Here is a 13,056-nt window from a genome sequence, read left to right as displayed (position 1 = left end):
TGAAGGTTCTCATTTCCTTCTAATTCTTCCAGAGAAGACTTTTAGATACTATCTCTATGTTCTTTTGCTGTTAGAAAGTTCGTAACTTTGTCCCATGTGCAAGCCGTCATTTTGTTTGCCGTAACCACAACCACTTACGTAGCGTGGGTGGGTGGTTGCTAAGGCTTGTTATTTCTCCAATACAACATGTATACAAGACATGTAAGTGTTGACATACAAATATATGTATATATCGCACGTGGGTGAAATCAATTTTAGGACGACCTGGGGGCGACATCCTCAGGTTGTAAAAAGTAAACCATGTCCAGAATAACAGCAATTAACAGCAATTAACAGCAGAGTAGTTTCCAACGTTAACTGTCGTTTCCCAATTGATTTTTCTTTCGCACTTTCTTCTTCTACCGTACAAAATTCCTTGTACTTATCAGGATGAATCTCTAAGTGCTTGCGAAGATTAGTAGTATTAAATGATCTAGACGTTTTCCCACCACGAGACACTTGTTCTTTGCATGTGTGACACACTGCTTTACTCGAGTCATTCGGGCTTACAGAATAAAATGCCCAGATAGCACTCTTCTTTTTACGTTCTGAAGAAGTAGAACCGCTTGGGATTAAGAGACTTTGGCTTGGACCTTCTTCACACTCTTCAACATGTGCCTCAGCCATTTTGATGTGGGTGTGTCGGTAGTTAATTAGTAATTATTAATATCGGCAAACTTTAATTATCAAACCGATTCTTACCGATACAGCTAAAATAATGCCGATACTGATACTAATATCAGTATCGGTACATCACTACAAGTTATCTTCATAGTTGCTAAAGTCCCACAGCATACTTTGTTCACTACCACGTCCCCTCCCAGTGACAGAGGTTAGATGTCATTACTTGTGAACTGTGTCTAAACTGAGGTGTAAACATTATCAATACATCTATTATATGTAGTTTGTGCATGCATGAGAAGCCTGTGCACTAGTTAGTGAGCCAATATATAGGCTGGGCTAAATTAATTTGGTGGCCTGATGTACAATTATTATTACTATTGTTACATACAGTTATTATTTTTGGGGCGAGCCTGAAACAACACAAGTATGCCTTGTCTGTCTGTATGTACACGTACGTCACACCTATTTATGTGTAATACAGTAGTTGCTATGCATTGAAAAGGGTATATAAATTCAGTTTTAAATATTTCATTAAATGTGGGAGTGGCCACAATGAAATAAAATGGCGACCAACACATGGGGACAAGTCATGAGTTTTCTATCAGCAAAATAAGACAGAAATTTCTGTCCAAAGGCTTCTCCAACAGCCAGGCAAGGTTATCCACCAGATCCCAGTTATTATTTCCATAAATATTTATAAACAAACTAATGCAGAATGAAGGGTGGGGTTTCCTGTCGGCCATATTAGGGGTATACTGTGCTATTTGAAACAGTGAAGAAGCGTCTTAAATTGATCAAACACTACTCTTTATCCATTTTATGGTGACTGGTTCGACAGATTTGTATTACAATTCTCTTCCCATTGCTAAAAAGAAACAATATGAGGCTAAACTGGAGCTTATTTCTAAGAAGAAACAGTATTCCAGTAGTATGGATACAAATAAAATTTCTGATGGATGGGTGGATAACATTAGTCTTTAGCCACCTATAAAGTATGGTGACATTCATAACTATTTAATTGATACTCCAGGCCATACACTAGAGAAAAGCTACAAGCTTATAAGAGTTTGGAGGCATATAGCTACTACATAAAGTGAGATTAATTTGTTTATCTGCTTTCATGATATTTCTGTGTTCAGTGGTTATGTTCAAACTGTATTGTATTTCTGTTATGAGTCTAACCCTTCTGTATGTGTCGTAAAAGCAAAAGTACATGCATCACAAAAAGCTACAGTCCTTCATCTCGCTTGGGTAGCAGTGAACAAAAGAGATGGGCGTATCATCACTGGTCATTGTAAATGCATGGCAGGGTACATAAATTTAATAAAGTATACTATTTATACTAAAACACAGGTGTGGAGAGGTCTGCTGTCATATTGCTGCAATTGTATTTCAAGTCGAAGCCTACATTAGATTGAAAATTGCTGATGTAAGTTGTAGTTCTTTACCATGTGTGAGAAATCAGACTTTTTCAGAGAAGGCATGTTTTATTCTTAATATTTCTGTCTACAAGTATTTTACTGATAGACAAATGCAAGTTCTGTGATTGACATTAATTTTGAAAAACCAGCAAAAAGATTTAGAAAGGAAGGACGAAATTCGTCTCTGACAGTGTCTGAAATTGAAGACTATTCCGCAACAATCTCACGAAATGATTTGCTACAAGCTTTGCATGGAGCTTTTCCCAATGCTGTTATCTTCAGTGTTGTTTCTGGATTATCAACATCTGATTGTAGTAAGCCTTTGTTTCAATTTCTCTCTTAATCTGTTGTTACAGGTACAGTACCATTAAGGAAGTCACACAACATTGATGAGGAAATAAATAGTGCAGATAGTAAAGTGATTTATTTCAATATCATTAAATCTTAATTTCTTTAGAGTATGCCAGTACAAGCACCAATTCCACAACAGAAGTGTGCCCAAACAATTCTGTAGATTAAAGTATGATATAATGATTGTTTCTTAACATTCGTGATGTCCCTTGTTAGGTGATGTAGAAGATTTGGTTGTAGACCTTCCTCCCCTGCTTTCAAATTTGTTTCATTTCAACGTTAAAGAGGCTGACATTCAAGAATTGTGCAACAGAAAATTTGATAGTATTAGAGTGACAGAGGATCAAGCTAAGAATCTGTCAGAACTGACAAAGGAACAGGCAGAGTCACACCTTTGGATGCAGCACAGGGTAGGAAGAATTACAGCATCGAAAATGCACCAAGTTATGAAGTGTAAGAGGAAGCAGTATCCAATGTCATTAGTGAAGTCAATCATGCAGTATGACACTGTCAATCCCAATATCCCAGCACAAAAGTGATAATGAAGATATTGCAAGGCAACAGTACTCATCAATGATGGAGCAATCACATACAAATTTTGTGATGTCTGTTGGCAACCTTATTATTGTTTCAAACTTGCCATTTCTTAGAGCAACTCCAGATGGTTTCAGTCATTGTGATTGCTGCGGGGGCAGTATTATTGAGATAAAGTGTCCATACAGTGTGAAGGACTTATGTGCTACTCTGATGAGGTTCTTGAGAAATATCACTTCTTAGTAAAAGATGATGTTGTGTCACTTAATAGATGTCATGAGTATGATACACAAATTCAAGGACAACTTCTTGTGTGTAAACTGAAGAGGTGCCATTTTATGTGTTGGACTCTTGAAGGTATGCACTTGGAAACTATAATGGAGGATACTTCGTTACAAGGTGAAATTGTTTTTTCATGCAAAGATTTGTTCATCAGTTTTCTTTTGCTGGAGTTAATATCTCAGGGGCTAAAGGACAATAGCAAACCAATAGTGAACAAGAGGGTATTCAGTTATTGTGGAGAGGAAGAATATGGTAGTATAATTGCTTGTGATAACCCTTCTTGTGCTTTGGAATGGTTCCACTATAACTGTGTTGGAATCACAACCAACCCAGTAGGAAATTGGTATTGCGAGAATTGCAAGTAATTTTTTTAATAATTCAGTTGATTAATATTTAATGATCACATTAAAATTGAAAATAAAGTTACATTATGCATTACTATTTCAGTACTATAGATTTAGACAGATTAGTCAAAGCAGCTGCTACAGTTACAATTGTATCAACTGTAGTTACAGTAGTATCAGTTTGTCGTGTTATTAATGTAATTGGAAGTACACCTTTCAATATCTTTACTTATTACAAAGCAAACGGATCAATCTTTCAATGTGTATACGTAGATGTGCCAATTGTCTACTTTTTTCTACCTCTACTCCAGATAGCAGCTTTTTACGTCGTGTAATGCTGGAATTGCTAGATGGGCACCTCTTACCGCTAAATCAAAAGAAATGTTAAAACTTCTATAGGCCATAACTATGTCCCCATTGGAAATGTAGTCAAGAAATCCAGATTGTTGTGTTTTTAGTTTATCTGCAACATTTCCACCCCAAGCCTTTGACACAAATGTTGTGGCACCTGTTGGCGAACATGCCATTAAAATTTTAAAAGTGTTGTGCTTCTTGTGTTGACTGCACTTAGTAGATCTTGGCTCAATTGAAGCTGACTTCTCTGTAAAAACCTGAAAACAGTCAATATTGGCAAATTAAGTCAAAATAGTGTTTTTTGAAAGTAACTGGCAGAGTTTCATACAACCTCTCTCTTTCAGGCCATGCTATAAGTTGTCTGAACTCTCGATACATAATGTCAAGCCACCTTTGAAATATTGGTGAAACTTTGTTTACATTGATGCCAGTACAATATGCAATATCCTGGTTAGTAAGGCCTAATTTTAATTTTACTAGCGTCAGCAATATTTCATCCTTAATAGTGCATTTTCTTGTTATGCTTTCCTTCACTTTTACTTTTAAAAGTGAAAAAAGAGTTTCATAGACATCATAGTATTGAAGACCAGTGTAAAATTCTGTCATGTTATCAGTCCCAAAAATGCAATCAACTGAAAACAATATGTATTCACAGAGTCTGCCAACAAAATATTATCCTTTACTGTTTCTGAGTACAAGTTTACAATGCTTGAAGCATTGTGTGAAGAACATTGCAAACATGCTTTTAAGGTGCCATTCTCCTTTTGTAGCTGGCAATTTTTAGCTTTTAGTGACTCATTTCCAAACTGCAAGTCACATACTTCTTCAGACAAGTCCTGAGCCACACGATGTAATTCTGCATCAGTCTCATGATCAAAGGCATCTTTTGTAGCTGAACTATCAGACTAAAAATCTTCATCATTATTAAGCGGACTGGATTCCTCATCTTCCTCTGTATCGTCACAATCAACGGACTTGGTTCCTCATTTTCCTCTGTATGGCTTTCATTAGTCGCAATCAACGGACTTGGTTCCTCATCTTCCTCTGTATGACCTTCATTAGTCGCAATCAATCCTCATCTTCCTCTAATTCTACATTCTCATTTAGTTCCTCATCTCCCTGTACTTCCACTAACTCATCTTCAACTGTTTCAGTGCTCTCATCAACATCTTGACAATCCTCAGCATTAAATTCCTTCCCCTTATCAAGCTGATCATTAGCTACTAATGCATGTAACTTAAATGTTATTATCTCTTTTTGTGTAGTTTCTTCTTCATGAACGTTTAACAGCCCTTTCAATGCGATTCAATGTAAATTGGGAGGCCATATATGCATCAGTGTAGGAAAATATTTTCGGAGCATAGTTCACTGCTAATGGATTTCTTAAGTACTCATGAGAGAGTTAAAATAAGTAAATGATGTCTACTTACCATTGACAAAATGAGCACTACAAATTCTAGAGTGTGGAGATGGCTTCCAGTTCTTTCTGGTTAAACGTGCCACCCAAGCTAAATTCTTGACTCTATTTTTTGGAAACCTGAAGAAACTTACATCTGCTTTACCTCTAATGTTATTACATTTCACAACAGAGTGGTATGGAGGCATTTTTATTTAGTTTTTACAGATTTGCTATGCTAGTATGCCCCCAAAATGGCGTTTTGAATTTATTCTCAATTAAAATATAATATTTGTTTATGAATATTTACGGCAAAGTATTAGCTGGGATCTGGTCAATAGATGCAATAAAGTAACTATGAAACTTGTTTTTGCTGGTAACTCGACTTACTGTACTTTTATACTACTGTCCAAATGCTGCAAGGAATGTCAAGAAAGCAGATATGCCATCTTTATTGATGTGAATGACTTTGAATGTCTGTCACAACCTGAACTAAATTGAACTACATTGCTACAGTTGCCCATCTGGCCATATCAGTTGTGCAGTGACTGTTTCTTGCTATCTTTTATGCTTTCCAAATGCTAAATTTGATTTGATTACAAAGGTAGGTCAAGTACTACACTGCACTCAATCAAGTTCTGAGCTGCTTAAGTTGCACTGTCATGAGTATTGTTAGTCTGTCAATATCTATTCTATGTACATTGCTTTTCTTGCTTAGGCTCGCTCTTTCAATGTTTTACAATTGTCTGTTACCGTATTTCCTTAAATAAAAGCCCGGGCATTTATTTCCTAAAATGGTATTTGGATCTCGAAAAAATATCTATAATAAAAAAACTTTAGCCCAGAGTGGGATTTGAACCCATAACCTCATGCTTTCGACTTCTGGAACTTCAGGCATTATCCACTAGACTACTGAGTCACTCCTGGGCTAGTGTTGCGTATTTATAGTTTAATTGTATTGTTACCCTGGCATTTATTCGAATGCGGCTTCTATTTAAGGATTTACGCTACTAATACCTATTGCTATTATTTATTTATTTACATAGTTTAAACTGGGTACTGCTATGAAATGTGCTGCATATGATTATGAAAAGCGTCTATGGATGTCTTTCCATGTCTCTCTCGCCACATAAATTCATCTAAGTATAAAGGTATCTGGTGGCTGTGACACCCTTTCATCCTTTTTAGCTTTATCTTCGCACTATTCCAATACAATTCAATATGTTGTGATGCACTCCTGTAGAAGGAACAACAAATGTGATGGAGTGATTAACTGTTCCATGACTCAGTACAGTCGGCAAAGCTGCTACAGCCACGGTATGCTCTCCATTTGCCTGAATGCACAATTGTACTCATAGCAACATGATTCTGTATGATGGGTAAAAGGGTTGGAGTTAGTCGATTTGGTACAATCTCCCTGTAGCCTAGTGCTGGTGTCAAAATGTATCTACTTGCCCAAAGATCCATTGTTCATTATGTGGTGGTCTGCGTCAGTGATTCTATAATAATAAATTTTATATTTATGGTTAAGTTATCATAATTTTATTTACTTTAGACTTATGGTTGAACAAAGAAGCATCGATCAGTACAATAACTTCTGGTCCTCCTAAAAATATTAGCGAAGACATTAAATGGGTTGAACAAACCTCTCGTAGCCAATGATAGATGTTGCAGGCTGTTTTTGCTGTTATGCTAGCTTCAAGTGCCATTTCAGTGACTGGATACTCCCGTGACCACCAGAAAATTGCTATATTCCACTGTTGCAAAGTCAATTTGGACCCTGAAAAGAAGCTTCTGTCTCTAATGGACCTGGCAGTCTTACAAGTACGGCAGGACCAAGATACCAAATGGGAACCTGCTAGAGCCCTTTTTCTCTCAGTCATAGGTAGGTTACATCTAAAGGCAACAGTATTAATTTTTAGGAAATTAGTCATGCACTGCTTGAATGCTATGTTTTGTACACACAGAATTGAAATACAAACTCAGCAGTGGGGACTGAATACAAGTAGGAAACTGCCATTGCATGTGTCCCAAACCATGGCACTCACTGTATGCAACCCAGAGTATTTGTAGGCAGCTTTTGTTTCCTTCTGCTTAAAGTAGACTCACCTGATACAGTCCTTGGTTTGTGACAGGAGTCCATGTGTTCTGAGATAATTAGTGTGTGCACGAATAAAGAGAATACATGCTAGCAGACCAGGACTAGTGGTGTACATACAACTTTGACTCTACCTGCACAGCTTTCCTGTACATAATGCTACTAACGTTTTTGTGGAGAAATAGGTGGTAAATTAATTTCCTAGTTTTCATCAAGTGTTATTTGAACTTTTAAAGTTTACAAATGCAAATGACTGTGCCATGAAGGATAGCTGAAACTATATGAACAGAAGGTTGTTAAACTACAACTATGAAGCAAACTTGCATAGCACTTCATCAACCATAAAAATGTTTGTAATTTAGTCGCCATTTTGTAATTGACACGTCCATCAACGCGTCATAGAATTGATGTTGTGTGGGCGGGGTCGCCATGCCCACAATCCATTCTTATTTCCGGGAGGCAAATGTCCTAGTTGATCCAAAAAGTGTCACAATTACGGTATATAATTGAGTAGCTTTGCACAACTTACAAAATGCTTAGCTGAGACAGAGGCAGTAAAACAGGTGTACCCGGATAGCCATGTTTGAGAGAAGTGCAGTGTGCATGCGCAAAAGATCTTAGGCTGGGTATTGACATTTGAATTAATAACAATAATATTAATAGATATTCCTACTTGATCTACTAATAATGGGTGCCTCTAGTCTTGAATCTTCAACTAAGCTTTGCCTACAAATGGTAAAATAAAATGAGTACATCTATGCTCCAATGCTAACTATTTCCTTCTTAACTGTTTCGGATCTCCAAAAATTGAGTTATACTTCGCACTTCTACTGCTGTTGTCTGTGTATTGAAGGATATTATCTTGGAAAAAAGACCAACGTGCATGAGAAATTTATCATAATTAATGTTAAATGTGAAATGTGTGATGAACCAGATATATCGCATCAGTGATATTATCTTTTTCTGTGAGGACCTCTTGCTCAGCAATTGTAAAATACTGAGATCTACCAAACTGGACAATTCTAGGCATATTACTCTTGGGATAATGTGTCGCCTCTTCTTCCATTGGTAGTCCAACCTATAAGTACATTAATACATTATTGTACAATGTAAAACTCGAACAATAGCAATTGTTACATTGCTTACTATATCTGGTGTATGAACATGTATTATATATTTTACCTCACATTTAGAATTTAGCAATGGAAAAGTAGATTCAAAGGTAGTGCCTTTCAAAAGAAACATAGCTACTATGATCTTCAAAACGGCAACATCTTTATTAAAATCTACATATAAAATAAGTTATATAAAATTTTAATGACAGAGTTATAAAATTTACCAGTGTCATCAGTTGATAAAATGTCTATTTGTAGCTTCCGATGAATAGTTTTTTAATATTTAATAATTGGCTGTTGCCATCCTTCCAATTGTGAAGAAAACAATCTTTTACTTCAGATTTGCTCATGACTAACATAAATTCATGCTCAAGCTACACAAACATTAAGTGAAAGTAAAAAAATTATTTAACTTGCAATATCAGGCAAGTGCAATGGTTGATATACTTCAACAACCAGGCGAATAGGCAATTGAACTATTTTGAGACATCTACTGTTAAATGTAGCTGATGTCAATGGCTTCAGTACATCAATCCTGACATCTTAATTTCTCATCTCTGTTGCATTAGCATCTAGTAGTGATTCTTCATTCTCTTCATCAATCGTCATGTCTGTCACAGCTGTTATGCCAAGACTTCGTCTTGTTTTTCCTTTGCCCTTAGTACTACTTCTAAGGGTTTAGATACCTTGCTCCTTTTTCTTTTGCCTTTCATATTTCTCTGTGTTATGATGCACTCAAAGAATTTCAATTTCCATGAGCTCTGAAAGTAATATAAAGATAAATGTTAATAAATTATTTTTATGTGTCTCTAACCATCCATAGACATACATGTAAAATACTGCCTATAACAATAATGAATAATTGTAACTTACAGATCGAGATTTTCCGTAAGGGTCAGCTAAAAAGGGTATTGAGCAACAATAGCATTAGCAACCTTCTCACTCTTGATTCTCGTCGTAGTTGCAGGAACTCCAGCCCTCATCATAACACATCAAGTATAAACAATTTCCCGACGAACATCTGGGGTTGCCCTTTTTCAGCAAGACATGCCTGAGTACTTTTTGACCAAATTGTTGGAATTATAATATGAATTGACTATGACTTAGTAACTGGAGGAGTTCGCAATGATTTGGACACGGAAGGTGAAGGTGTATCTGAAGAAGTGTTGGGTATCGAAGTTGAAGGTGAACCAGATGGGCTGCAAGGAGTGATGTCATCATTGGTTCCATCAATATTATCAGCAACAAGGTCTGTTTCAATCTCAGCCTAAATTATTTATTATAATTTCACACACATCACAATATGATTATACGATAGCTGTTAACTCATTATAATGTTGCGATTTAAGAGCAAATTTAATCTTGCTGGTGTATAGGGGTAGATTGTTGCTAAACACAACACAATAATTGTAAAGATTTGCAGGATTAAATTGTGTTTAGGCTGAACTGCAAATATGAATTCTAAAAAAAATTTCATGTAATAGATCTTTTGTAGCTACCAATTCATTAATAGTGGCATCTACCTACCTCAAGTTCAGTTTTTTGACTTTATTCTATATGACGCAATATCTTAAAAATAATTCCAGTTGGCTGAATGAAAGTTGAATGTTCGTCTCTAGTTTGTGGTTGTCAATATATTCATGCATTCAATACATCCTGGATTAATTAACACATTCAATATTCATGACTTGTAACCATATAGTTACATGTGGTGAACAACATATAAACACATATACACAGATCTCGAGAGAAGCACAAAAAACTACAGTTCGTTCGTCTCATTCGTTCATCGTTCATTCGTTGTTAATCTCTATCGTTCAGAAAATATTTCATCAAACTATTTTAGTTGTGCGAGTGTATGTTGCTATTTTCTTTGTTATCATTTGCTGTAACTTTTCTTTGCTCACTCTTTCTAAAACATTCCCATTCTTCCTTCATTTCCTCTTTCTTTTCTATCTCTCTCTCTTCTTTTATTATTTGGTCAAGAATATTCGTGATCCTCCTAATTCAGTCATACAATCACACTACATTGATGATCTGGACTGGGAACATGGCTACCTCACCTAGTCCAGATACTCTAGCCTCCAATTCTCTCAAGCTACCGCCTTACTGGCCGGCCGATCCTCTTATCTGGTTTCCTCAAGTAGAAGCACAGTTCCAGATAAGAAAGATCACCTCTCAGAGAACCAGATATGACTATGTCATCGCTTCTATCTCGCCAGAAGCAGAGGCATGTGACATTGTTCTAAAGGCTCCTGAATCTGACCGTCTGAAAGAAGCTCTTATCAAGTACACAGCTGCCTCAAAACAGTAGTGGCTACAGCAGTTGTTCACCGGGGAAGAACTTGGTGACCGTAAACCTTGCCAACTACTTCGTAGAATAGAGCAACTGCTGGGACAGTCCTCTGAGAAGTCCCATCTTTCCTGAAGGAGCTTTTCTTGCGAAGGCTGCCCAGTAGAGTCAGGATTATGCTGGCTTCAGCCAAGTCTGATACTCCTTTGTCAGAGCTTGCTCTCCTAGCTGACAAAGTAATGTAAGTTTCTGCACCACCACCTCCTGTCAATAATGTCTCAGAGAGTGTTTCACTTTTTACTGAGGTACCACAGCTGAGAGAGGAGGTAGCTCGCCTTAGACAATTGGTCAAGAGTGCTAGTAGAGCACTGTCCTGTTGTCGTTCTCATCCTAAATGCCATCCCCCTCTGAGGAGGCCTTCTAATCTGTCATCCAACTTGTGTTGGCATCATGAACACTATGGGGATCAAGCACGTAAGCGTAAGAAACCATGTTCTTGATTGGAAAACGTTCCGGCCAGCCGCTAGTGGCAGCAAGTGCTGCTGGTTATGGTACAAGTCGCCTCTTCCACATTTCTGATCCAACCATATCTCTTCATTTCCTTGTGGACACTGGAGCAAAGGTGAGTGTTATACCTCCCTCCCCCAAGGAGAAGACATGTCAACAAGGACGTACATTACAAGCTGCTGATGGATGTACAATTCCTACCTACAGTACATGCTCATTGAATCTCAACCTTGGCTTTCGAAGGGTCTTTAACTGGATTTTCTTGTTAGTAGACGTGACTATTCCAATTCTAGGAGCAGACTTTTTGAGACATTTTGACCTCCTTGTAGATACCAGACGCCATAGGCTGATTGATAACTTGACACATATGAAGGTGAAAGGAACTCTTTCTAATCAGTCCTCCCTCAATCTCACTTTGCTCCTTCTTTTGACCACAATAAATTCCAGGACATCTTTAAAGGTTTCCTTAAGGTCTTACAGCCAAACCTCCATTGTCACCAAACATATCACAACAACAGGTCCTCCTGTTTACTTAGCAACTAGAAGACTCTCCCCTGACAAGCTGAAGACTGCTGAAGATAAATTCCAGCATATGTTGCAGTTGGGCATCATTAGACCCTCTTCTAGTAGTTGAATATCTCCTCTACATATGGTCCCAAAGAAATTGGGTGACTGGCGTCCCTTTGGAGATTGTTGTGCCTTAAATAGAGTCATGGCTCCCAATCAGTATCCCATACCCCATATACAAGATTTCACAGCCTCTCTCCATGGCACTATGGTGTTCTCAAAGTTAGATCTTGTACTGGCGTACCATCAAATTCTGGTCGAACCAGCAAATATACCCAAGACAGCCATTATGACACTTTTTGATTTTTTTGAATTCATACAAATGCCATTTGGTCTGCAGAATGCAGCTCAGTCCTTCAAGAGATTCATTGACCAGGTACTCCAGGGCCTTCCACAAACATACGTTACATCAGTGATGTCCATATTGCTAGTACCACTAAGGAAGAGCATCTGGAACCTGTTAGAGCTGTTTTGAATCGTTTTAGTGAGGATGATATTGTCATAAACCCCAGTAAATGCCAGTTTGGAGTCTTTGAGTTGGTTTTCCTTGGACAACATGTTAACAAGGAGAGAATCAAACCACTCCCCAAGAAAGTTGAAGCTCTTTGTCATTTTCCTTGCCCCACTACACAATGAAAGCTTTGTGAGTTCCTGAGACTTGTAAATGTCTATAATACATTTATTCCTAATTTTGCAAGTCTACTCTTTCCTTTTTACAAATATTTAGGTAAAGAATACAAACAGACAAAAGAAAAAGTATGGAGCGAGGATGCTATTGCTGCTGCTTAGCAAGCTCTGGTTGATGCTACTTTTTTATCTCATCCTAAGCCAGATGCTCCTTTAAGTCTAGCTATAGATGCCTCTGATGTTGCTACTGGAGCTGCTCTCCAGCAGTGGGTAGAGTCCTCTTGGCAACCTCTCGCTTTCTTCTCCAAGAAGCAACCAGCAGAGAGGAATTACAGTACTTAAAAAGAGAGCTGTTGAGAATCTGCCAGGCTATCAAGCACTTCAGACATTGTGTTTAAGGTCGTCAGTTCCAGGTACTTAATGATCACAAGCCCCTCCCTTTGTGTCAGTCTAATTGTCACTCTCCTAGGCAAGTCAGAAATCTCGACTATATACTACAATTTA

At 37.5% G+C, this 13,056-nt stretch overlaps 1 protein-coding gene across 1 annotated transcript; it reads right to left on the bottom strand.

Annotated features, from left to right (window-relative positions):
• Nucleotides 1-5,017: 5,017 nt before the first annotated feature.
• LOC100638521 (THAP domain-containing protein 1-like) lies at nucleotides 5,018-5,554 on the bottom strand. The gene is made up of 2 exons (XM_011407183.1): nucleotides 5,380-5,554; nucleotides 5,018-5,241 (listed from the first exon to the last, which is right to left on the bottom strand). Exons 1-2 carry the CDS (start codon nucleotides 5,552-5,554, stop codon nucleotides 5,018-5,020), a joined length of 399 nt encoding a protein of 132 aa, XP_011405485.1.
• Nucleotides 5,555-13,056: the final 7,502 nt, after the last annotated feature.

The sequence above is a fragment of the Amphimedon queenslandica genome, unplaced genomic scaffold (genome assembly GCF_000090795.2).
Source record: "Amphimedon queenslandica unplaced genomic scaffold, v1.1 AMPQUscaffold_13266, whole genome shotgun sequence".
In the NCBI taxonomy this organism is placed as follows: domain Eukaryota; kingdom Metazoa; phylum Porifera; class Demospongiae; order Haplosclerida; family Niphatidae; genus Amphimedon; species Amphimedon queenslandica.
The sequence above is the reverse complement of the archived record's forward strand: the minus strand, read 5'-3'. Positions and strand labels throughout refer to the sequence as shown.

Coding starts and splice junctions, on each gene's coding strand:
- LOC100638521 (XM_011407183.1), bottom strand. CDS start 5,554: ATGCCTCCATACCACTCTGTTGTGAAATGTAATAACATTAGAGGTAAA. Junction 5,242..5,379: donor TAGTGCTCATTTTGTCAATG/GTAAGTAGACAT, acceptor TCGCATTGAAAG/GGCTGTTAAACGTTCATGAA.